The sequence below is a fragment of the Corvus moneduloides genome, chromosome 19 (genome assembly GCF_009650955.1).
Source record: "Corvus moneduloides isolate bCorMon1 chromosome 19, bCorMon1.pri, whole genome shotgun sequence".
Taxonomy (NCBI): domain Eukaryota; kingdom Metazoa; phylum Chordata; class Aves; order Passeriformes; family Corvidae; genus Corvus; species Corvus moneduloides.
In genome coordinates this window covers 3,061,211-3,088,054 of record NC_045494.1, presented here as the reverse complement: position 1 = coordinate 3,088,054, position 26,844 = coordinate 3,061,211, and the positions used below count along the sequence as shown (strand labels likewise).

At 41.2% G+C, this 26,844-nt stretch overlaps 1 protein-coding gene across 7 annotated transcripts in view; it reads left to right on the top strand.

The window, feature by feature from the left end:
- The window catches only part of CEP112 (centrosomal protein 112), a 157,814-nt gene that overhangs the window by 56,239 nt on the left and 74,731 nt on the right, over positions 1 to 26,844 (top strand). For all 7 annotated transcript variants that reach the window (XM_032129016.1, XM_032129013.1, XM_032129015.1 and 4 more), the window contains 3 exons: positions 201 to 336; positions 3,498 to 3,605; positions 14,648 to 14,830. In XM_032129016.1, the coding sequence (XP_031984907.1) occupies positions 201 to 336; positions 3,498 to 3,605; positions 14,648 to 14,830 (427 nt within the window). The remainder of the gene's footprint in view (positions 1 to 200; positions 337 to 3,497; positions 3,606 to 14,647; positions 14,831 to 26,844) is intronic.

Sequence of the window (26,844 nt, the reverse complement as noted above, 5' to 3'; positions counted from 1 at the left end):
AATCAGAGAAAGCGAAAATAACTCCGGCCTTCCATTGCCTTCTTCAAAGCCTGCAAAGGGAAGTTGGGCAGAAGCTGGGACAGGAAATTGAAATCTGAATACTATTTTAAACTGATCGGGTTAAAGGCCTCTCTTTTACACCAGCACACTTGTTCTTTTATTTGATACTTGAACTCTGAAAATTTTCTGTGACTTTCTAGGGAGAAGGAGGAGCAGCTGAGGCGGGTGACGGAGGTACAGAGGCTGCAGGCCCAGCAGGCAGGCGCTGCCCTGGAGGAGTTTAAGCGGCAGGTGGAGCTGAACTCAGAGAAAGACTCTGCTGAAATGAAACAGCGGGTGAGGAGGTCACAATGCCAGCCTTTCTGAAACTCTGGCACAGTGGGATAGCGGATTCTGATCTTATAATGCCAGAAACATGCTCCACTTGAGAGTGCTACATCAAAATCTTTCACAATGTAGTGTCTTTGCAGCAAGTCAGAAAGGGATGGTGGCGGGTGTTTCATCTTTCTAACAAAGCCAGAATTGTCATTGTTATAAAGATATCCGCAGTTATGATACTGATTAGGGATTTTTCAGGAGTGAGAGTATAAAGTGTTAGTTTATACACCCTATGGAACAACGCTTGTCATTTTCCACTTAAATGTGTGTCTCTTCCTACTCTTTTCCGGGCGACTCTGTCTTCCATTAATGAGCTCCTATAATCAGTTTGAGCCCAAACAGAGGCAGAGCCGTGGTGGCTGCTGGCAGTCATGTGCAGAGGATGGCAAAATCCATTTTTCTGTCCCTGAAAATCAGGGATTTTAGTGGCTTGAATTTCCTAAGAAGCAAACAGTAGTTAAACTGTTCTCCTGGGACTTTACAAAAGCAGCCCAAGGAGTGAAATGAGGAACAAGCAACAGGTGATCAAAAAGAAGGCGAGAGAAGGGATATTTCCGTAACTCCCTCGTGTGGTTGAGCTCTCCAGACGGAACTCCAGCTTGTAATTCTGGATTACAAGTCCCAGCCTCGCCTGCCGTGACCAAACCTTGCTGCTGACAGGAGGATGCTGCAGGCTGGGACTGGAATGGATGGCTGAGGATGCTGCCTTAGGATTGAGGAAATTCCCTTTTTGTTGTTCTCAAAGTTTCTGGGAAATCTTCACTGCTGATATTTTAAAGACCCATGCAGACAGCAAATAATAGAATTTGGAAATTTAAAAAAAGGCAAGAACAAACTTATAAAAGTAAGATGTTTTCAGCAAACCAGACCCACGAGGGCAATACAACAAATCCTGCAGTTTTAATCTGACATTTTCTGTACTGTGTGTCCCTCCTGCAATTTCTTCATGATGACTTAAAATAATATGCTAGTTCTGCTCCAAAAGGGATATTGTCTAATTCTAGAAAGGCTAATAATAGTTTCATTCACATAAAAAACCTTCAGCAAAGAAAACCAGTCCAAAACATAAGAAAGTGCAAAAGAATTAGGAAAACATAGTCAACCGTAATTTTAAAATGACAATGAATTTCTTTCAGAATGGTGCTGCATTCTGGGAAATTTTGAAAATAAATTTTGCTGTACTCTGTCTCTACTTGGGTGCTAAAATCTAGAAATATTAAATGATATTGTACAATTGAGTGGTTCTATTCTACAGGAACCAAGGTCCAAGGAAATACATCAAAGGAACACTGGTGAACCCTTCTCTTCATAGCTTTGGATTTTCTCATTCCTCTGCATCCACATACTCTTAGATAAATCCCCCAGTACATTGGAACATACTGGAAAATTCCATGTTTTGTGGTGAGGTGGGATGTATTACTTACAAAACAACAGCTGCAGTAGCCATAGCAACGCTGTCCTTTTATCTGCATTAGAAATACTGGGCTTTAAACCCATTTTTGGTGTGAGATAAAGTTAATTATGGAAATGAGTAGGATGGGGTCATTTTCAGTTGTTGCAATCAGTATTTGATTCATTAGTTTGGCTCTATGATAATATTTTTTTTGCCATCTGCTTCCTATTTTGTCAAGCTTGTTGTTATTAAGAGTCACCTGATGCCCACTGGCGGGTGGGTGGCATGTGTTTAACTGCAAGATCTGCATTTTTTCCAGTAGTAAGTAAAAAATAGAGAAACAATACATAGACTGTGTCATTTTAGGTCTGGGGCTTCCTGGGTTGGGCAAATAATGATCAAGAACCTTTGTTGCAGTTGCTGGAAATAGATGAATGTGACCTAACCAGTAAACTGCAGAAGCGAGTAGATTTAAAGCATCTTTACATATGTTTTTACTGTTTCACTTTTTAGAACGTTTTCATTCTCTTAAAAAAACTCCTTTAGTGCAGTAACAAGATCTGTTATTTTTCTGGGTTTTATTGACCTGAGTAAAACACGGCCATGGACATGCAATTTGAGTAAGTTTGGAGCCGGAAGAAAATTATTCATAAAACATTGATTGCAGTCCCTTTTCTTAATGGCAGATAGTAGCAGTGAGGTTCAGGAACTGCTTCCTCACTATTCTCTTTTTCCACTTTCTATTTGGCCAACTGCTCCTGCTCCAGTCCCTTCCTTTCTTGCTGGAGTACTCTGCAATAAAATGCCTTTCCCACTCTGAGTGCTGCCTTTTCTCCTCCTTCCTGGCTGGGGAGCGATGTCCAGGCCAATTGGCACAGACATCTGTTGAACACTGAGCACTCCCTTAGGCCAAGCAGGATTTTGGCTTGTGGTTCAGGAATTCATGGGTTTCTTCTTTTTGTGTAGCAAATGGGCTTGTGGCAGCACTGGTCCTCCAGACCCCTCCACCTCTTTTCTCTTTTTGGGGACACAGTTTATTCACTGCTTATATTGGGATCTAGATCTAAAAGTCATTGATGAGTGTGTACTGCAGCAGAGTTACACATATATACATATATTCCCTTGGAAACACGCCTGATGTGCAGCTAACAGTTGTGCTTTTGATACAAAAGCCTTTGTTAATTGAGTTGTGAAATTGCTTCCTTGATGCTGCATGCTGGAATCTGTGGGACTCATTATTCATAGGCGATGACTATCTTCAGAGGACTTAACTTGCAGCCAAATAATTCTCTTTTAAGTTATTTTAAGTTATTTTCTGATTTAATGTAAACTTGCTTTAAATGTGTAGTTTATGCTCTGACTCGCACATCATTTCCCTTGAATTTCCACAGGCAGAAATTTTTAAGTGAAATATATTTGAGTCTTAAATATGTCTAGAGAAAATATTCACTTAATTTTGATGGGATATTCACCACGGTTGAGTGAAAAACTTAGCCAATCCATTGTAATTAGGGAGTGGCATAACAGTGATCACTATGTCCTTGACTAATAATCCTGTAGTGACTGAATATTCATTTTCACCACATACAAATGGTGTTGTTATCATTCTCAACAAGTGATATTTGCCTCTTTGATGGTTTACAAACAACTGTAGAAATGTCAGAACATTTCAAGCTATGCCTTTTTTTAAAAAAAAATTAAATATTCCCTTTCTTTTCCCATGTAGATGGCACAGGTTGAAGCAGATCTAAAGAGATCAAAATTGCTCCGGGAAAAGCAAGCCCAAGAATTCTCCTGGCAGTTGGATGAGATCAAGAAAAGATATGAACAACAGGTCAGTTGCTTTGCTCCTCCAGGTGGAGGGGAGGAGGGACACCCCTTCCTGCAGCTGTAGGTCACTATGTGCTGCTGTCCTTCCTATAAAAACACAATTTATAGATATGCAGAGTTTTGTGATGGGGATGGAGGGGGAGGAACCTACACAGAAAATACTTTGTGTTTCCTCTTCACAATCCCTTGTACCTCCAACTCTTTCAAATTGTTTCCTGGGCTTACAGGTGGCAACACCTATTTTCGTAATCACCAGGTTAAATTATTTAATGCATTACCTGTTTTCCTTCTTGTCAAGAAGCAGCGGTTTGTTCTTTTTATCATTTTTGACATGGGGAGTGTTCGTACCAATGCTTGTTTTGGCCCACTGACCGTGATTTTCTTCTTTGTAATGTAATTTCAGGGTTGGGAAATATTCAGGGAACATTTGGGTGGAGACAAGAAAGTTTTTTTCAGTAGTGCTGTGAAGTGTAAAGGGGGAAAAAGTAGAAGTAGAGAAATTACTGCGTGATACAGGCTTGGGAGCTGAGGAGCTGCACCACCAAACACTGGTGCGAGGTGGTACTTGGTCATGAAATTAAACTGACCTTTGCTGGTAACACCTGCTGAAGGATTGAAAGGGGTTTTTTTAGTACTTTATAGGAATGAGGTGGTTAATCCATAAAAGTTCTCTCTTATCGCTGTTCTTGTGTGGATCTAAGCTTGCATTTCCACCAGAGAAATGTGGTTTCATTTCTGTTTATCTTCTGTGCTGTGAGAGGATGAAACGCCGCGATTGGCTTTGGAGCCAGGCCTGCTCTGGTCCATCTGGAAGGGGCTTTTTCAGGGAATTAAGGAACAAGATCACTTTGATAGGTGTTGAGAGACACTCTGGTCTGTGCTGGGGAGGAACAATGGTGTGTTTTGTGTATGGCTCTTGGAACAGAAGGGAATTTGTTGGGTCAGATCAAAGCATTTTCCCTGTCCTCACTCAGAACTGTCAACGTCACCACTTGGGGTTGCCACCTGACAGAGGTGACGCGGTGGCCTCTGGAAGGGTGAGGGACATCTCACAAGTGTTCAGCTTAACTGGATGATGTTACTTATGATGATTCCTGTGTTTAGTGATTCCGGAATAGTCAGAGATACTGGGGATTTGTGCAGTAAGGGTGAGGAAGTTTGATGTGTCAAGGACATGCCGAAAGGAGGGCAGTGGGAAGTATCAGGGTCAGTTGGGCATCTGCCTTAAGCTGGAATTTTTAATTTAATCATATTTTCACATCATTTTAGTGATATAGTTGCCTCATGGTTTTTTTTACAGGTCTCATAATTTTTAGTGCATCTTTAAAGTCCAAAGTAAGCATTTATTCACAGATTTTGTTCCCACGTTTAGGAGCATGATCTATAGAGATAAATGCTAATCTGCAGTGTATCAGAAGTTACAACATTCCTGTTCTTACCTACAAATGGTAATTTTCCTTTAATAACCATGGTAAGATCCACCAAGCCATAGATAAAATTTTCTGCCAAGTACTTAGCTGATTTTGCACACTAAAAGCAAATGATAATGTCCATATTGTCATGGTTTGGTTTTATGTGTCTTCTTATATTCAGACCTTCTGCAGGCTGTGTCAAAAAAACCCACAAAACAAGAAATTAATACGAGAGTTAAAAAATTTTGGTGACTCTATTCTGTAACAATGTTGTGGTAAACATCAGTGAAAGCATTTTTCACGGAGATGTTTACCGCTTCCCATTTATTTTATTTAGGATAGCTGCTTTTACTGTAAGAAAGAACAGCTAAGCTTTATGAAACATCACTGGAACCCAAGGGTTTCAGCCCTAAACAGCTAAACAATGAGAGCCTCAGAAGAATTTTCAGTGGAATCCTGTTTATGCCCTTTTTAAAAATTTATTTCTCTTTGTACTTCATCTGGAATGTTTTTTGAAGGTTGGTGAGCATGAAAAATATGTGCCTCTTCCTGCAGATTGCAGTGGGTTATCACGGGGAATGACGTTCTTTTGGAAGGCCCTTTCTGCAGCACGAAGCCCCTCCAGCCCCACCATGGAGCAGGATGAGCTCAGTTCTTCCACTCTTAAAATTTCCTTTCAGTACTTCCAACTTCTGTTTCTCTGCACTGCTCTCTATTTATGCTTCAGAACTTCTAAGCCATTTTTAAAGCAGAATTTTCCTTGCCTTGTTTTACTGCATTTTTTTTTGGTTGTTACTTGGCGAGGAGCAGGCTGATTTAAACTGTTTAAATAGAGCAGTGAATCAGAAGTGGGGGTACATTTTGACAGGCCTCCAGCAGACTTCCAGCTGGAAATAGAGACCCAACCAAAAATGTAGAGATTTTAGCTACCTGAGAAATGTAGTGATTGCTTTGAGATGTTCTTCTTCAAGTGTCTGAATTTAATTGTCAAATGGAATTTAGACACAAAGGGAAGGGAAGTTGCCCTACAGATGTGTTTTTTGTTGGGTGTCATGGTGAGTGGGAAGGGTAGCACTGATGGCACCCTAGACAATTCAGTTGCCCATGATTTTAATCAGATTGGTGATGAAGAACCAAATTAACTGATGTGTTATCCAGTTCTCCAATCTGCGAAACATTTCGGAAGTGTAGGCACTTGGAGAAGTGGTTTCACTTCTCTGCTTTATCTGAATGGTTGATGTCACAACACTCCTTGAATATTGATTTCAAAACAATTACTGGTGTGAATATGGACTGGTGGTTGTAGGGCTGAAAGATTGCTCTGCCTGCAGATTAGACCTACTGATATGTTACATATTGACATTTATCTGATATTTTTAACAACAAATAACCTGATACTTGGTATTTATTCATCTTTGTCTTTTGCTTCAAAAAGAATTTGGACAAAACCATTGCAGTTAATACTTTGTCAACTTTTCAGATGCACTCAAATTCATTAAGAAAGTAAAAAGGAACTTTTGGATCTTGCAGTATTTGGTTTCAGCTGTCATGTGTCCCTCCTGGTTCCAGCTTCATCTGATTTGGTGCTACTTGCTTTTGAAGTATCCACTGAGAACACTCTTAGAGAGAAACTAGTGGCTTTTTTTTTTCTTCTTTAAATATACTTTAGCTCAACTTTGTTCTAGTCGCAGCTGTTAGATTTGAAAGTATATTTTGAAGAAAAAAAATAACTCCAGCAGCACCACAGTTCCTATCTGCTGGGAGCAGCTGCTTTCGGCACTTCAAAGCCAGTGGACAGCACAGTGAAGGCCTCAGCCTTTCCTGCCTTTGAAATGGTTGCAGTATCTATAGTTGGGCTTTATGGCACTGTCAGCACAGGAAGAAAGATTGTTTGGTTTTTTGCACCCCCTCCCTTTTTTCTTTTTTTCATTTTTTCCCCCTACTTTCTAATTACATCCTCAGTTTAGCTCAAAATACCTGGGAAGTGTTTCTGAGGAGTTCGTCTTCTACGAGCCCAAATGTTCGAAAGAGCATGTGCCCAGGCTTTTCAGTAATGGATTGTAGTCAAATTTGACAGAAAAGTTAAGGAATTTGCTGGTTTTTTCCTCATATCCATGTCAGTTGAGCATTTTCGGAGAGCATATATCTTGTGGGGGGTAGTGGTTCCATAGCAGAGGTGGGACAGGGCTTTATGCAGGGACATTTCCCAGCACACTCAAGTACATGCACACCTTTGTTTCAAGTAGATTGTAATAAATTGTCAAGAATGGAACATTTTCAGTGAACTTAATGTGATCCTAATGCTTAAATGACATTAGCTTGTCCTTTAAAAAGAACCCCAAACCATTAATAATCACTGTGATCACTGTTACACCCATTTTTTGCTGTAAACATTTGCTGAAGTGACTGAGTAAATATGAAATAGATGAGATACAAGATCAGTAAGAGAGCCAAAGCCTAGGAAATTTTATTTTCCTAGCAGGGAGAGAACACACGATAAACAGTTGATGAGTTATTGTGAGAGCAGGATGGTGTTACCTGATGAGTTATGGCCATACTCTCTGAGATTAGATGCCAACCTAAATATATAAATAATCTTTTTGGTTTGGTTCCTCTTTAACTGTGTTTATTCCCTTTGAAAATAATTATTCATGCTTCCATAGGAAAGTGGAAAGTTGTTATATGATAGCTGAAGAATCTCCCTGTATCTCAGGAAATCCTTTCTTGTGACATTTATTGTTGGGTTCTGACTTCTGTAAAAGTTATGAAGAAATTAGAGTTGTCATTTTGTCCTATCTATCCAAATAGGAAAGAAAGAGACACCTTCAGAAATATTTTCCTGGGTATTTAATGAGATCACTTTGAAATCATGCTAAAGACAAGTCAATAGACAATGCCTTTAAGTTGGGAGCAAGACAAAGGTGTGGTTGAGCTTAAATACACCTTGTTTAATAAAGGGAGGTAAAGAAGTGCAAAATAGCTGGCTAAAAGTGAAAAAAGGATGTTTGTAATGTTACCTGCCAGCAGCAAGGACAGTATCTGAGGTGGTGTTGAGAAATTCTTCTTATTTTAGCAGTGTGCTGGAGCAGATGAAAGTGTTATTGAGAGGAGAGGAAGAATATTCTGTAGATCTTTTTATCTTTTATAACTTTCTAGTGAGGTTCATTTAAAGAAAAGAGTGAGGTTGTCTCAGGCAAAACATTAATTTAGTAATTAACACTAATAGAGATAACAAGCTCAACCACCAGCTCACTTTGTCCCCAGACCTTTGCTCCTTTAGGCGTTCCTGCCACTGCACTTCCATCCTAGCTTTCCTTCTGGCCTTGTTCTTGCTTTTCTGGTTTTTTTCTAGCTTTTCTTTTACCAATCCATTACCCACTCAAGTGAAGGAAACACTGGCATAGACCTGCTTGAAATCTGCTATTCCTTGGACAGACCAATGTCCCAAGCCTTTCTTAGCTGTGCATTAACATTATTTTCAGAGATCCACTATCCATTTTTAGTATGCTGGTTTAGTTATGAGAAGAGAGTCTTTGTGAAAAGCTTTGTTCCTCTCCTCTTTGTCTGTACTCTAAGATAATTGAAATACAGTCTGTTCTTGCAAGGAGGCCAAATGAGCACGTTAGTAGAAGCTCTAAATTTTTCATGTCATCAGCAACAAGCTGCATAAATTTCATTTAATAAATTAATCTAGGATGCATAAGCGTTTCCTTTGAACCCTCCTAACACACAGATGAATACCATTTGTGCAGAATATCTGAGGAATAGTTTCTTCAATCAACATCAACTTTTTACTTTATAGCTAAAACTCACAAGTGGGAAAAGGAGACGAATTTAACCTCCAAGTGAAGAGTGGGTGGAAATCTTCTCATGGTACCATTGCTGTTTACAGAATTGTTAACCAGACAGATGGGCATTTGCACGGTCTCCTTCAGGCATCTAACTTGTGTGTGATTCAGAGTTAAAAGCTTGAGCTCCCTGTGTAGTCGACAGAATCCACTTTGAGGGGAGGAGGGAGAGGGAGGCAATTGCAGGAACACAAATGGGTGCCTGCGGTAAACAGCGAGTCAGGTGAGTGGCTGGGAAGGCAGTTCTGTGTTCAAAGAAGGTCCTTGGATAAACTCTGAATCCATAAACAAAGACTATGTACAGTAAATTCTGCACCAGAGCCTGCTGCAGATCGGCATTTGCAGTGACTCAAGGTCCATTTGTTAAAAAGAAATATTTCTGTTTGCAGCCTGTGATGGGTTTAATGGTGCGGGTGGACTGGGGAGGGGAGGGACCTCCTGATGTTCATTGTGGGACCAAGTGGGATTTAATCACAGGGATGCAACTCCATTTCCAGTATGTTGTTACAACAAGGCTGGAGAAGGTTTTTTTTGCAAGGGCATGTAGTGATAGGACAAGGAGGAACGGCCTTAACCTGAAGGAGGGCAGGTTTAGATTAGACATTAGGAAGAAATTCTTTACCATAAGAGTGATGAGGCCCTGGCACAGGTTGCCCAGAGATGTTGTGGACTCCCCATCCCTGGAAGTGTCCAAGGCCAGGTTGGACAGGGCTGGGAGCACCCTGAGATAATGGAAGGTGTCCCTACTCATGGCAGGGGGTGGAATGGCATGAGCTTTAAAGGTCCTTTCCAACCCCAACAATTCTGTAGTTCTGTGATTTAAAAACAAATTTACTCATGCCAGGAAGATTGGGAAGATGGAAGGATTGAGGTGGGGTTTGTGCTGCCCATACTTTAAAAGTATTAAAATTCTGAAAAGCTTTTATAAGTAAAAAGGTACAGATCAGGAATATAATTTTGTATAGTGAGAGTGAGACCATTCAGGTGCTTTGTTTTAGGGGAGGATAAATCAAACTGCAGTTTGGCTAAAGACCAGCTAGTTTCTTTTAGAGAATTTCTTGCAGTTCTTAGTTTGCAGTTGAAATAGATTTATTAGTGGTTGGTGAAAACCTGTAAGTATTGCAGAAAACACAGTCATGCCAATTAAATTACTGCAGCCTTCAATGAGATAGAAAGTCATGTACGTTATCCCACGTGTACTTGCTGCTTCAGTGGTAATGTGTGGTTCTGCCCAGATGTATTTTTCACTGCCCCATTTGCCCTTGGCTCATTACAGCCCTTATATCTTGGGAGACCTTAGTGTTTCAACTTACAGAAAAATCTCTCTCAAAAAAAGTGTAAATTAAAATCCATTTAATTTACCTGCTGCGAAGGAGTCCTGGTAAAAGGGGTTCTGGTTTTCTCCCTTGCCTTGCAGTGAAGAGCCTGCTTTTCTGCCCAAAGTTATGCTAAACCAGACTCCAAGATGATTAATACTCACTCCTCCAGCCTGCTAGATCAGATTACGTTTAGCAGCGGTATTTGTGGAGATGGGTAATCCCCATATCCTCACAGAACATGCACGTTTATTTATAGGCTTAGGAGACAGAAAACACTCGATTTTGCTGGAGTTGTTATTTGGGGACAGATCATGTGCTGTGCCCTGCCTAGGCAGAGGCTGGGGCTGGTTTTGAGCAGGGTAATCATAAAAACACCTGATTTACAAATGCCTAAATGCTTTTAGGATAGAAATACTGAAAACAGACGTGCTGTAGGTGTGCTGCAGAGCGAGTTTAGCTCAGTTCTTTGCCATGACACGTGCAACGCATTGGTGGCTTCTCCAGCCCTCAGTTCAGTCATGCCAAAACAGTGTTTATAAAATCATCCTGCCTTGCAAAACCATATTTTATATAGGTGTTACTTAAAATATTTCTGGAATTGCGGACATAAATTTACATAAATTTTCATACTTTGGTGTCAAATATTTATTGTAGCAGTTACATTTTTCAAAGAGGTAGTGAGCTAACTAATTTCCTTTCCCTCCTTTGGGGACTCTAAAAAGAATTTCAAAGGCGTGCTTGTTCTTGAGAACAAGTTGAAATTGTTCTAAAATTGAAAAGCCTAAACTTAGCGTGTGATGTAAAAGCAAAAACTGGGTAGTAGAAAGCCTTGTCTAAATTAGGGGCTTTCAAAAGGTATTTGCTGGCGTTGATTATATTACAAGTCTTTGGCTTCTGAAAATACCTCCTGCAATCAGCGGGCGGTTTCTTGTTGATCTTTGTTCTTCAGGCGTGCTAACAGCAGCAAGATTTCACCTTGGGTCTGTATTAGACTGTCTCTTGTTTTAGCAAGTTGTCCTAAAGCACCTCCCCATGTGAGTGCAGTTCCATCTGCCTGTGTTCATCAGCAGCGTTGTCACTGTCCTGGGCACGAACCACACTGCCAGATTTGTTTGGCACCTTTTGTGTGTGTGTGTGTGTGAGTGAGTAACAAGAGACTGTCACAGTTCTTGCATTAATCTTTTTTAGCTCTTTGTTAAGAATTTCATTTTCTTCTTAAAATTCTTTTCTGCAAGAGTAAGGAAATTTAGATTTCGGTTAAAAGCTAAATTTAAAAGAAATAGTGTAATTAAAAGCTAAATTTAAAGTAAGTAGTGTAATTCTGATGTTGGCTTAGTAAATCACCTGTTGGCTGTTGCCTTGAACATTGTTCTATCACACTGTGTGGAAAGAATTAAAAAAATGAAGAATTCAACAAAGAAGAGATCATAATTTTTAAATATTTGTGTTACTTGATAACAGCAGTGGTAAGAAAGGCTCTCTCAGGTCAGACAGGCATTCCTGCTTGGTTTTGTGTCCAGGCCATGGCTGGAGACAGGAACAGACATGCCGGGAAAGGAATAAGAGATTTTCATCTTTGGGAGGACAAGATGAGGAAACATCCAAGGCACAATGAATGCCCTGTGATTATGGTAATAGGGCACACACGATTATTTAATGAATGTTTCTTTTCAGCGTTGCCTCTAATGCCCATTGTGAATGTCGTGTTGCTTGTCTGTCTGAAATGTATAGCACATTCCAGGGCCTGTCCTCTGGACACTAAAATGCTGGATTGGAGCAGACACTTGAATGTGATCTGATGAAGTGCTCAGCATCTAGGGGTAGATGCAGCAAGATCTCAACTCAACAGAATTTTTGCAGGAGGTGGTTTTGTTATATCATTCATAAAGGCGCTCTCTGCCTCAGAGACAGAATCCGTCTGGTTTATGAAGAATTAATACAGTTTTTGTGCAGTTTCCTGTGATGAAGAAGTCCTGTTGTTGCTGAAAAGCAGCATGGATGTTCTCTTTCCATTCTTTGGTATACATTAATTTTTCTTTTCCTTTAAAGAAACAACCCAATAACAATACAAGAATGAGAGAGGGAGGAGTGGAAGAAGCCGTAGTGCTTGGCAGCAGTTCTGAGGAGAGCAGGAGCTTCAGGGAGTGCTCACCAGTGTAGGGAATGGCTGCTCAGTCACTTTGTGTTGTTTTGTTGGTTGGGAATGTGGAATACCTGCTAATACTCTTTAGGGAAGATGGGTTTGGAGATCTTTGAGGGATGAAAATGGTCTAGTCCTCATCCTTTCTCTTCTCTCCTGTTTCTCCACCTCTCCTCCCTGGCAGAAACATCTTAAAGTACAAACCAAAATCATCATGGGGAATACATAGCTTTAAATGAAGAGGGTTTTTTTTATTTTTCTTCAACAAATTTGCCTTTTGTAAAACACCTCCCCTCATGGTACCACCCTTTCTCTTCCCATGTAGAAGCTGGGGGGACACCCCTCCTGCTGAAGAACCTTTTGCTTGTTCCACCTCTTAAATTAAAAAACTTTGTGTCTATAAATGCTTTAAGTGAAGAGATTACTAAACAAAACTATTTATTTTGGTTGGTGTGGCAAACGTGTAACTGGTTGGAGAAGCAGGGTCTGTCCCTGGCTCCCTCTGGGTGACATTCCCTGCCTGCTGCCCTGTCTTCTGTTAAAAAAGTGACAACCTCAATATTGAAGCTCCCCACAGCAAGCTGCCTCACCCCAGACCTACATGGCACAACCAGCTGAAAAACCAGTAATTAAGACAACAAAATGTTTGAAGAAAAAGGCCTCTCCTGTTGACAGGATTTATTTTTAATCAGGTCTTATTTATGATAAACACTAAACATTTTTTCTCCTAAATCAGACAAAGGCTCTACAGTTATTCTAGGGAGCAACAACTCTTTCTCTTAGGCACACGATGGACACCACAATCATCCAGGAGAAACCAGTTTTGTACAGAAACCTTGGGCAAAAACCTGGCGTAAAGAACTTTGTGTGAGGATCCCAGGCCCAGCATGGAAAATGTGAGGGGTTAACCCCTGCAGGGACTTCAGGCATCTCTTAATGAGCTCTTTAGTGTTATTAAATAATGTAGATACATTAAACCGCGCAACGTTGCATCTGTTCTCCTCACTCCATTTGCAGAAGGATGCTTCCAACCACAGCATGGATGGCATATTTCCCTTTTAAACTTGCAGTACGCTGCTCTGCAGTTTGAGAAAACACCCTTTTTTTTAAAATTTATTTTAACTTAGCTTCAGATTTTCCTTGTGGAGGCCGGGCAAACAGCTGATACCATCCCAGAATTGAATGCTACAGCTTTAAGATAAGGTGCCGGGCGCTCTCGGCGCTCACACAGCGGCTCCTCCCGTCCGCTCCTTTTTTCCTTTCTCATGCTGAAAATACCCCACCATGTTCACGATAAGAGATTTCTCTCTTTTTTTTTTTTTGTTATTTTTCTTACTTCCCCCCCCCTCCTCCTTCTCTGAAATCCACCAAAACTGAAGAAAAATCCAAGTGACTGTTCTTAGCAGCTGTGTGGCCCGGAGTTCAGTGGGGAAGCGGCTTCCTGCCGTCCCTATTCATCACCTGCTTCAAAGGCGGCCTGGCCGCTCCAGTGTGCAGGCCAGGTAGGGTGCCTTTGTGCGCAGGCGGGAGGATTAATATCAAAGCTGCGGCAACCAGGCCCTTGGTCTCGGGCTGCCATTCAGGCAAGCGGGGAGAGGCTAAGAGTGGCCAAGGTCACAGCATCCAGTGTGGTGCGGACTGGGAACGGCTCCTGAGAATAGAAGGCTTCTTATGAAATCATGGTGCAAGCTTGCGGCACAGCAGGTGCCCTTCTGGAACCACATACATCTGTTTATGTTGGGATAGCGTAGCTGACAACGGGATAATAGAGCTTTGTTTTTTTATAATTTTCTTGCTTCTTTTTTTTTTATTTAAGGGAAAAAAAAAAAGACAACTCTATGTGCCAGCGTTGAGGAATATTGCAGGAAGAGCGTTCGCTTTGGAAATCATAAAGAGATCTTGCAAAGCTTTAATTGCTGGGGTGGGGGGTTGTGTGTGTGTATACTTAAGCAAAGGGGCGAGCAGGCTGCCTATTAACCATTTAGGATCCTCAGCCCTGCTGAGGAGCAGCAGCAGGATACGGGGGCACCCGCCACACAATGCGACAATGCCTCCCTTTTTTTCTATATTATTTTTTTGTATGCTTCCGACATTTGTACCAACAAATTGGGTAGGGATGCGCTGGATTTGCTCGGTTGTCTCCATTGTTGGGATTGTCTGGAGGAATTCTGTCACACTAACGGTGGCTTTTTAAGAGGTGAGGTAATAGTGACGTAAAAATAAAATTGCCAAGTTGATGAAATTAAGGGGGAAATTAAGCTGTAGACGAGTTGTCATGACGACAAGGATGTTCTATTGATGAACTGTACTCCTCCCTGTCCAATCAGATAGTGGAGCTGAAGCTGGAGCATGAACAGGAGAAGACGCACCTATTCCAGCAGCACAACGCAGTGCAGGACTGCCTGGTCCGAGACCATCAACGGGAGATCGAGAAACTGGAGAAACAGCTTCGCACTGCCATGGCAGAGCACCAGAGTCAAACTCAAGAAAGCAGGAAACGAGACGGCCAGGTAACGATCAATAACGCTTGAAAGGCGTCCGCTTATTAGAAATTGCTGATAATGAGTGTTTCCTGTTTGCCAGCATTGTTGGTGGTGCTCGCTGGGGGAGCATTTGCGAAACTGGCACATAAACGTGATTTAGTTTTTCTTTTTTTTCTTTTTTTCTTTTTCCGCTTTCCCCCCTCCCTTCCCACTGCTGAATAGGGCTTTAACTGCAAAAACCACAGGTAGCCAGATTAAAAATCCCATGGTGCGCTATAACTCGGCCTATTTATAATCTTGTCTCATTTTCTTTCATGATGGATTTGTTTAAGAAAAAAAGGTATCTGTTCTTTTTCCCCCCCAGCCCTCACACTCACCCCTCCTTTTCTCCTTCCTGGGCAAATCCATGTGAACTATATCTGCTTCGTTCGTGTGCTTTTTTTTGTTTTAAATCTCTGCAGGTAACTCACAAATGGCTTTATTTCCTTTTGTTCATGTCTTTTTTGTTTCAGTTTTTGTATTCTAGATTTGCATTGTGTGTTTGGTTCCGTGTGTCGGATGTTTGATAAGATGATGTGGGTTTGGGGTCGCTTACCATCACGTTTATTTTCCTACACACACGCACCCCTCCCATCCTCCATCTCTGTGGTCCCTGTTGGAAGCCATTTGGCAGAATAACCCCCAGCTGGGGTAGCATTTGACTCTTCAAACTTCTGGATGAAATGCACACTGTCAGCATGGAAAATGATCTTTATGAGTTTTCACTTCAAAAACCATCTTATTGCCTTTTTTTCAATCTATTTTGTAAGGATGGCATGGTATATTTTCCTAAGAGCCTTTATTAAAAAGGCCTGCAATGGCAATATTTAAAAAACTAAGGTGATTTTCTAGTTTAAAGAGTTTATAGAAAATAGTCTTTCCTAATCAGCGTTAGAATTGCTTATCACGCATGGATTATTTTATACCAAAACTGGACATTTTGGTAAAGCATCTTTAATGACACATTTTCCGCGCACCACCACCTTCCCTATGAGATGTTAGGCTCAGACTAAGAGGCATTTTCACTCTACGTTCCTGTAGACTGGTAGGCTGTGGCTTTTACTAACATCTCTAATGGAGCTAAGTGAAACTGAATTGAAAATTTACTTTTGAAATCAATTGGTTTTTTTACTTTGGATGGCTCAGACTATCGAAATCTGGCTTAAGGAAGTCTATTAGGAAGCAAACGGCTTCTCAGGAGGTTGAGAGATTTATTGCAAAGCCAGGACTTATTTCTCCATTTCCACCATTGTGGTTTTCCAATGAAAACGGGGTATACTTTGTGAGAATACTTGGGAAGGGGATACTCAGGTGGCCTGTGAAAAAGAAATTAAACCTTGCCTTTTATTTTCCGCTGCATTGTAAGAGCGAACAAAGACTGAAATGGTTCAAGGGATTGGTTTTTATCTTTGCATTTTTTATTTTGGCCCAAGATAGATTCATCTCATCTATGGATCTGTTTGCGAGTGTCTTTTCAGAGTTGTAGCCTCCTCTCACCTGCATTCCTGCTGTTGGTTTTTTTTTTGTGGACAAAGGCAGAGCTGTAACTCCCAGGTTAAAAAAAGGCAGTTTTGGAATTATATAGAATTATTCTGTCTACACGCCAGTGCTCATCCCCGTTCGTGTATTGCTCTGTAACACTGAGTACAAAGGGAAAGGGACTCTCTTAAGCAAATCTTGACAACTGGGAGGTGTCTGTAAGTCCAGCTCTGGTTTGTGCTCTTGGGGGTCGTTTCTGGCAAAGGTTGGAACCCAAAGTTTGGTTGTGCTTTCTGATTTCAGGGGGATCAATGATGCTACTACAGGTGCTCTGTGGAAAGCTGGGAATTTTCTCAGCTATTGGGGTAATCTGAACACTCTGAAAAGCAGAGTTTGGCCTTTTTACAGAGCTTTTCTTTGTAGTTTAAATATCCCTGTACAGTCATCTGAACATTGCTGCCATGAGAATGACATGTAAATCAGGGATGAAAAGGCAGTTGCTTTGACTAGAAGAGCTGTTGTTTGTTTAAATTCTACCGAGACTCTCCTAGCTTTCAAGGACGCAAATTTTTCCATTTGGGAAAATAAATTGCTCTTCATTCCTTCCTCTGCTCTTTGTATTCAAATCCACCTCTGTCTTTGCAGTGAGCTCAACAGACAATACTGGTGCTTCTTATAGAATTATAGCACAGATTTTTAATATTTTTTTTTTAATCTTTGCATATGTTTACTAAAAATGCGTGTTTTGGACATCTGATGTGACTAACGGGCAATGTCCTTTATGAAACATTTGTCAGGCTCTTAACAAAGATAACCCAGTCATTTAATGGGTGTTTAACATTGCATTTTAAAAACCTGTTAAATTGGAACCATCTTTGACAGCAGTAATTTTTAGGAGTGCTTTGTGTCCCAGCGAAGGTGAGATGAAATAGGAGCGGAGGCCATTTTGCTTCGCGAAATGAAAAGTGGATTTGCTGGGTTATTCGAAAAATTTAAATAATAATTAGTGTTAATCACATACGAGTAGCTTGGTTTGAAGGACCTATCTGCTCAGTGTTGGGTGAATGATGTGAAAGCACCGTTATTAAAGGTATTCATGGGAAGTCTTTCTTAAATCCTTTCCCATATGAAAGAGTAGCGAATAAGTATTTCTTAATACATGTGTTTAAAATACGTATTTCTCACTATATTCCTAAAGACAGTTATGACAGAGTACTGCAGATCAATTTATTTTACTAATACTGTAAAGATTAATTTCAGTTTTTTATTGTGTATCCAAGGTCTCTACTTTCACGTAGGTCTTCAGATACTGTGAAAGACAGTATCCAAAATAGTTAGATTTTATTCAAATATGAATACATTTATTAATGCTTTAATCACAACTAGAATGTAAAAATTAAGATTTGAGTGCCTTGCCAGATTTTAATTAAATAAAAGAATGTTAACTGCTTCTTGAAGTATAAGTTTAATATATTTTCAATAAAGGAATTTGATTGAAGCGTATCACCTTTTGTGTTGCTGATAAATTTCTGGATAACAATTGGAATCCGCTTGGATTTCTCCATTTCTAGTAGGCTTGCTCTGATTTTTTTACCTGGGGTTGTAATGCTTGGGGAGGAGTAAATTGACTTGTAGGTCAATAAACGTCAAAGCAGTACAAAGGCTTTTATGCCATGCTGTGTTCTTGTAGGCTTTTAAATCCTATACATTTTCTATGAACTACCATAATGTTGTTATTCTTTAAACAGTAGCTAATCACACAGGATTATGGTTTTTTTAAGGGTAGTTTTGAATCACTAGTTCTATTTAATTTAGATACCTGGATTTTCTTTAGGGGCATTCTTAAGTTATGCTTTGGTTGCTCATTCATTCTGCACCTCCCAAAATAATTTTAGTTTATACATTAGTTCAAAAAACAGGGAGCTTCTTGCATGATAGAGATCTTCCTCTCTTTTATTAAAAGCAGTCTTGCTATGGAATCAGTGATTTTCTGAAGCAAGACTTCAGGTTACAGAGAAGAGTATATTCAGTTTGCTTGGCGAAATGAGATAGCAAGGTTAGGAAATTTTAATAACTGAAGCGGAGGGGCTGAGGTGTCTGCGGTGCCAGTTGTGCCCTCGTATTTCCCCTTTATCCTTTGAATGTCCTTCTTTCCCCAGCGTCTGCCACGTGCCCTCAAACAGCTCAAAGATTTCCATGTTCCAGCTGCTGAACAGAGTTGGATCATTTTCCTGCTTGTTCTTCCACCGTTGACCTTTGGGCAAGAAGAAGAAATAAAATGTACCCCTGTAACTTCAAATACAGTGCTTGGCACTAAAGGAGAGGAAAGAAAGTTTCCATGAGGAAGCTGAATCCTCTTTCCCGGTTCTGTTGTGAGATAATTGGCCAGGCCACTGTGTTCATCCAGTCATAATTGGGTCAAGAGGAGCTTGAGTGCTCAGGCACGTTCTGCCTGTGCGTGTCACTGATGTCACGGTGTTTAATTTTAACAGGCAACGTTTGTGCTCTCAAAAATGAGGCTGCTCTAAGAGATCACGGCTCTTTTGGGATGTCTTGAGGCTCTTGAGAAACCCTTATTGCTTGGGAAAGGAAAACCTGGTGTAGTTCGGAAGCCATGTGAACACAAACATTGAGAGCAGAGCTTACTACAAAAAACCCCAGCAAACAGCCCGGAGGTGGTAAGAAGAGTTAATAAGGTGTTATCCCGTGGCTGAAGTATCCGTTTCCTTTTTTCTTTCTTGCCTTTTGAACTTTCCATAATCCCCTTGGCCTTTACCATCCTGGTTTGCTTTCCCTTCTCAGAAATCAGCGGCTCCTTCTCTGGTGTCCCATGTACAGCACATCCCATCACTTCTTTGTGGCTTCTCCTCTTCGGAAATTTGTTTCTTTGCACTTGGGATCAGCAATCTTTCTGTAACCATCGCTTTGCACCTGGTTTTGTCAGAATTAATTTGAATCTGTGGAGTTAAAATAAAAAACCAGTAGCAATCACTATTTTCATTCCAGCAATGATAGTTATTTTCATTCCAGTAGATCCTTGGTATATGTTTATGGTTCTATGTAGATAATTAGTATCAACCAAGTGGGGGAAACAGAAGACATTTATCTTGGCTCCTTAAATGTGTGAAGGGTGGCTGTGCTGATGTGTGTCTGCTGCAGAGCTCTGTCAGCTACTGACAAGAGAAAATACAGGAAAAAGAAAACCCAATAGAGACACTACCTACATTTTTAGTGATAACTAAATATCCAACACATGCCCAGTTTCTGCCTGTATGCAAATATTGCAACAGTAACTTTTCAGTACTATATTAACATGAAGGATTTGGGGAGCATTTTTTTCAGAATAGAAATAGAGACTCTCTTCAACTTTGATCTGGAGGAACCTATTGTTACCTACAGATAAATCACTGATCAAATCTTCTGCTTCATGTAATTGTTTTAATATCTCCAAACACCAGGTCCCACATGGTTATTCTCCCAGTATCAGTGGAAGCAATTTTCTTGAGGGGATCTGGAGGGTACAGATAGAGGTGACCTGGGAAACATACAGATGCTGACGGTGCTACTGAAGTCACTTCTGTTTACAATTTGGAGTAAATAAATTATACTACTCTTTTTTTTCCTTTTACTTCCCTTCCTTTTCTTAGTAGAAGATGTCTTTGGCATGAGGAGGAATGCACTGCTTGCTATGGAGGCTTTCTCTGCAGCCAGTCTAAATCCTGGAGTTACGATCTAAATATTTGTTTGTTGTATTTTACTTGGAGAGTCGCTCTTGGGCTGCCAGTCAGACTCCTGCAGACAGCCAGCCATTCCCTTTTAGCCTTTCCCAAACAAAAGCTTTTGGCTGTATTGCAGCATGTTTAATTTACCACCAGTCAGCCCAGGATAATGAACATGACTGTTGATGTAAAGTATTTAAAGTACCAAATATTTGTTGCAGTACTTATGTGGTTTTCCTTGGTTGTTATTCTCAGTCTGCTGACTCAGGGATGGATCCCATTGATGGGGAAGAGCAGCTGAAATCAGGGATCTGGTGATGGGTCCCATGGAGATATCACACTGGGCTTTCACTGAGAGCATTGCTGTGAAATGGTCAAATGCAACAGTTTCTTGTGGAAATACTCAAATACTGGTAATCCACAGAGCTGATTTTCACTTGAGTAAATGCAGGGGAGCTGTGGGAAGAGTTTGGGCTGCAGCATTGGGATAATCTTTGAGATAAGAGTTAAAGATGAGCTTTTGCTCTGATCTGCAGCAGACAGTGCAGGCTCAGGGTTCTCTCCAGCAGGGTCTGGGTCTCCTGAGCACATCCCCTCCCCTGCTCAGGTGGAGCCACCTTGCCACATTTGTGGTCCTGTGTCACACTCTGGCTGAGCTGCTGCCTTGGGTTGGGACACCTTTCCAACACCTGTTGATCCAGCTGTAAACATCTGCCACTTCCTCACTTCATACAACCTTCAAAGTGTCCTTGTGCCACAGTGGGTCATCATCTCTGGCGTCTCCCACATTTTTCCTCAACTCTCACTCTTTTGATTAGGACTGAAATTGGATTGTGAGGAATTTGGGGTGGGAGGTGTGACTTCACTCTCTCCTTTTATACTTCATGCAGCACTTGAAATATTTAAAGACATTTTTGGAACCCATACATAATAGTGCACAAATTGTCATCTGCTGATTAAAAATGTTAACTTAGGAGACAACAGACATTTTGTGCTGTCTACAGTGTATGTAAAAGAGAAAGCAGTTGCCATAGAAACTAGCTCATCACATAATATGAACTCTGAATCTGAGATGGAGTTCTTTTCAGCAAAATGGACTTTCTGTTTCTATAATATGGAATTGAATTTATCTGGTAGTTATTATGACACTGCAATCAGTGTTTTTATATTCTTTTTGTTTAATTTTAAATATTGACAGCTGAGAAGGTAGAGTGTACAATTTCACTTGTCTAGGGGCAGGGGGTAGGTCATATGGCAGTCATTTTATTTTATACCAGCACTCCTTGATTAAGAGAAAGTGATTATTTCCCGCATAGATGTTAATAAACATAGAATAATTTCTCTGAATAGAAATGAGATCAGTTTTGCTTATCAGTGAGGTGTAAAGGATCTTTATGCCATCCACTAGGTGTGGCTTTGCAAGCAGGGTTTCTGTGTGATGGCTGCAAGGAATGATTAACGCTAATAGACAATAAGCTGTACGTGGTGTGAATTATTGCTCACATTAAAGTTACATAAAGAAATACTGAAGTCAGAAACGATCAAGTACAAACAGGTGCATGTACAAACAGGTAGTAACTGCAGCATTTGAGGTGGTGTAATGTAGTTTCTAAGCAGAGAGGCAAAAATGCTGTGTTATTCTGCAGAAATGGTCAATTTAAAGTAAAATCTCTTGATTTTGAAGCAGAAGGAGCTTGTGCTTTCTATGTGAAGATCGGTGTATGGCAAAGCCAGACTTTGAATTTGCTTATTGATATTACTTCCACTTGTGTCTAAATCTTCAGAGTGTAGTTTCTGTGATATTGGCTTGTTCCAAATATTACAACTAAACCTATTCGGTAAATGTCTGCTGCACAGAGGAGGGAATGCTTGCTCACAACTTTATTAACAGTTTTTAGTTCTTTTGAAAACTGCCTTTTAGTGTTACCTTATAATTTGTTTGAGACAGTTGTTGAATAGAAGGAAGTTGACTTCTCCTAGTCCATAGAACAAGTGCAGCAATTTGGAAAACAGCAGTGCCATCTGCTTCAAACATTCCCCTGAGTGCTGAAGGGACATCCTCTAATGGGAGACCAGCATTCATTCTGGAGTTTTTTCACAGCATCACAGAATAATTTGAGTTGGAAGGACCTCTGGAGGTCACCATGCCCAACCTCCTGCTCAAAGCAGGTCTGACTTCAAAACCACATCATGTTGCTCAGGGCTAAGTCCAGCTGAGTTTTGAAAAACCTGCACTGGTGGAGATTTCACGGCCTTCTTGAGCCATATGCTCCAGTGCTTTACCAATCCAGCGTGGAATTCCTTTTCCTTTATATCCAGCTGGAATATCTGTTGTTAAAATTTGGATCTGTAGGTTCTTGCCCTTCCTTCAAGAAGAGTCTGCCTCTGCCTTCTCCACAATTCCTTACGCTCAGTTGAAGACAGCAAATCTTTGGTGTTTAGTTCTCCAGGCTGAATAAACCTGGTTTGGTGATTTCCCTGCAGGTCCTGGTGGCCCATTCCTCAGCTTGCAGGGTTTGAGGTCCCTGTGGTTGGCACCCTGCTCTCCATACTGACTGCTTTCCCCAGGAAATGCCATCCACAGTATGGCACAGGGTCGCTGTCACAGGGTCACTGTCATCCAGGGCTTTGGAGCAGGTGTTCAGCTGTACCAGCCCCATTTGAACTTTGAGAAGTGCCACTTGTTGGCTGGCTCTTGACTCCTCCTCTTCAAGCCCCGTGGTCCTGTGAGTTCTCTGCTCACACTATAGGACACCCCTCCAGTCCGTGTTCCTTCAGTTTGTGTATCAAAACCTTGCTAAAATCAAGGTAAGTGACACTGACACTTCTCCCCTTCCACTGCAGAAGACAATCACTTTATTCAAGCCTGCTTTGCCCTGGTTTATCTTGCTTGCTGTTTCCAGTGACGCTTTTATTCTTCCTGTGCCTGGAAATTAATTTCATGGAGTTTTACGCCATCATTTTTCCAGGGATGGAGGTTAGGATGTCCTGTCTGTGATTGCCTACTAAGGTGCTATGTATTGCAAATTAAGCAGTTAAATTTCTTAGAGTGTTCTTTTTCTCTCATCCCTTTTCTAAAGAAAGATTATCCAAAATCAATTTAGTCTCTCTTCCTTAGGTCATCAGATGTTAATTCCATTCACTCACTGCCACCATAAATCAAGTTTTGAACAGTAGTCTGGCTGTTAAATGATATATATATTGATAGAAGAGATTCTATGATCTGCTCAGTTCCTCAATTCAAAGGTATTTTAAATACCAAGTGAGAGAATGAGACACTGGGTGAGAAATGGTGACAATCTGTAGTTTGGAATGTTAACACCACTTGTTTTGGCAGCGATACTGCTCGTAAAACAATAAGATCCATATGGATGCTAATTTTCCCAATTTTGAGTAATAAATACAGCCTCTTTATGGTTTAAGTAATGATATTACTCAATACCACTGCAGGGTCCAGTAGACGGTTTCATGATGAGGTAATAAATAGTGATTTTGGAGAGCTGATTTATTTGTGTTTTTCTTTTATGTGGTTTCTGATGGGGGAAGAAGAAATCCCAGAGCCAGTGCAAAGCCTTGCCCTCTCCTGTAGCTGACATGCTTTGGCTGAAGATATGTCAGCTGAGAAATATGAGCCCATCCATACAGCTCCACACGCTCCCACATTAAAGTGTTATAAAGGAACCTTCAAGTGGAAAACCAGTAACAAATTGCAGCTGAGATGCTTATTGCAAATTGCACTGCCCTGCGTGCCCCACCACCGCTCTGCCTGTTCCTCCACATGCTGCTTTAGCCAGGAAGAAAAATGGGAGGCTCCTCTGTTTTCCTCTGTTTCACAGACGGGAGCTGCGAGGGGGAGAAGCCCCAGGCCCCCGTGGTGGGTTCTCTGCGGGTCTGGGATGATGTTGCTGGCACAGACACAGGGCTGAGTATTTCACCAGTAAAATCTCTGCAGCTGTTTCCCCACTGGCCCAACCCCGGCATCTGTAGCAGCTCCTCAAAGTCTTTGCTGCCTCAGAAGTATGGAATTTGCTATCCCATCCCATGGAGGGGCAGCCAAATGCTCTGCACTCTTTCAGCCCTGCTCCCACACCAGTGCCATGCCCGGTGTGTGCTCCCAGCTCCAGGAAGCTCAGATCCTGCCCTTCCGAGCTGCTCCAGTCCCTTTCCCTCCAGAGCACCGACTTTGGGCATGCCACACCCCACACAGGGTGGGCTGGGGTTTGTCCCGTGCCAGTTCCGAGCCATGAGTAACAAAGAGGTGCTAGCAAAGGGCTCCTGACTGGGTTCTGTGGGATGTGCAAGCCAGGGAAATGGGACAGCGCAGTGCAGTGCCAAGAATTGTGTTGGACCTGGGTGATGCAGCCCATGGGGCAACCACATCCTCAGGGATTCAGCTCAGGAGATCCCATTTCCTATCCCCTTCTCAGAACTGGGGCTCTGCTGTGGGCTCTCAGGCAGGAGCAGCTGCCCTGGCACAGCCCTGCAGAGTCCACACAGTCCTTGGTATTGCTCCACACTTCCCATCCTGATTCATTGTCTCTTGTCTTTTCTGCTGCCGTTTGGTGTTTCTGTTTTCCTTCACACCCAGATAAGAGCAGGGATTTTAGGTTCTGCATTTGAGGATATTCCAGATAGAGAAAACATTGTGAGTCCTCAGCTGAGGGCTGTGGGCTTGTGCTGGCCTCAGACATTTGAGCTCACAGAACTGTGAATGCTTTCTCTGAAATTTGTCTTTTTCTTCTTGGAAAACTTCCTTTCTTCTTACGAAACAAATCAGAAATAAAATCCATTAATTTAAAATACAGTGATGATTTTCAGTACGGAGTGAGACAGCAGAGCTGTTCCTTGGCCCAGTCACCTTTGAAGAAATGATTGTCACCTTACCTGAATAAAAACTGTTTCTTCATCTGAACGAGTGGCACAGACTGTGACAGTGATTTAAGGTCTTTAGTGTTGATTTCATGCAAGAAAATATTTTTCACAGTATGACTTTAAAGTAGACTTTTTTCCCCCAATTACTCTACATGTTGGCAGCAAATTAGCTTTGAGAGAATATTGTGCACATCACAGTTCTCTGTTGATGTATTGGGGAGTCATTTTTGGATCTTTTAGCTCAGTCAGACCAATGACTGACATTGTTCATGTCTTCCCTTTCTGTGGATTTGAAAGACTTCCTTTTGACAGGGAGGGTGAGATGGAAAAAAAGAAGCCAAAGTACAAGAAATGATTGGCAAAGTGATGATATCATCGCATGTTCAAAGACTCTGCAAATTGAAGCTTATTAAGCTGACATTTTGTCTTCTATTCAGCACTAATTGGAATCATGCCTGGGTGCATGATGTGGAAGGTACTTAATACCTGAGTGTTTATCATGACAAAATGACAGAAATCGATGTCAGGGATGCTGTAGATTTCTGTTTTATGGAAATAATGATATATTTCAAACTGCAATTACATATCTCTGAGTAATTTGTATTCATATGTCTGAAAGTCCTTCTAAAACACTGCAAATAAGAAAACTTTACTTTTGACCCCTAAAATATTGGCCTGATCGTGAATATTCCATTTTCAGGTTTTAGAGTTGTTCTTCAGAGTTCATATTTAAAAAAAAAAAAAAAAAAAGTCTAAAAAAAGGACAAAACCCCCTGACACAAGTGTTTTCACTTGAAACAGATCTGAAAATTGCACGAAGAGTGAACTCCGTCTTCCACACGGGTGATACAATTCTTCTAAAGTTGTCTCTGACAGCTTGAGTTCTTTTGTAGTCTCTGCTTTCTGCTGTATTGGCATCTGTAAAGTGAATTTAGAAAAGAGAGTGATTTTTGGAAAGGCAGCTGCTGCAAACAGAAGCTGGAAGATTTGAAGGAAGCTGCATCTTCTCCTGCTGTATTTGGTATCCTTAGGGATTTCTGGAGGGCACCTGTGTCCTGTGTGGGATAGCAACAGTACCAGTATGTTACTCTACATCTTCATCTTGGACCTTAAGAAGTTTGATTCAGATCTTCAATTAAACCTCTTGTTTAATATAAAATTAATATTTATTCAGCAGCGGATGAAAACAGTAAGCTGGTAGACGAAATTGTTATGTGAATTTCTGTTTTTAAGGGAGTAGGGGTTGGTAATTGCAGAGTAATATGTTTTTAAAAACCCAAACAAAACAGAAACAAGCAAAAAGCTCACAAACAAACAAAAGGAGAAATGCCACCCCAAACACAAATCAATGGAGTGTGGATGCTTACAGGAATTACTGGTCATTAAGTGACTGATCCAGCTGCCTGTGTGTCCCTGTGAACTCCAGCAGTCCTGTAGCTAATGAGATGTTGACAAGCAGTAGTTTAGGGGCTGCTGGTAATTATTTGTATTGCTGGAATCCTCTCGGGGGTCTATGTTGTGTTAGTGAAAACATGGAACAACAGACAGTTCCTGTCCCAGCGAGCTGGTATCATAATTGTGCTTGTGAGATGCTGGAAGTGGTGGCAGCAGAAAGTTGGGGACCTCAGATAAACAAGGTTTATCAGCTGGTTTCTCTGCAGGTTGGCATGGTGGGAGCAGAGAAGCAGAAGACATAGCACGTGAGCTGCCTCCTTTGAATGGCTCTAATAACATAAAAAAATGCCTTTCCATGATTTTTCTGTAGCTCTAAGAGACATCTGAAGTGTGCTGGCCCCTTGCCATGTCTGCAGTGGCTGCTGTTATCAAAGGTGACCGCATGAAAAGTGTTTGACTGAGGAGGGAGATGAGCACGTGAAGAACGTTTTTGTCTGTTCAAAGTTTGGGAACCCCTGTAATGATTTCCATGCTTAC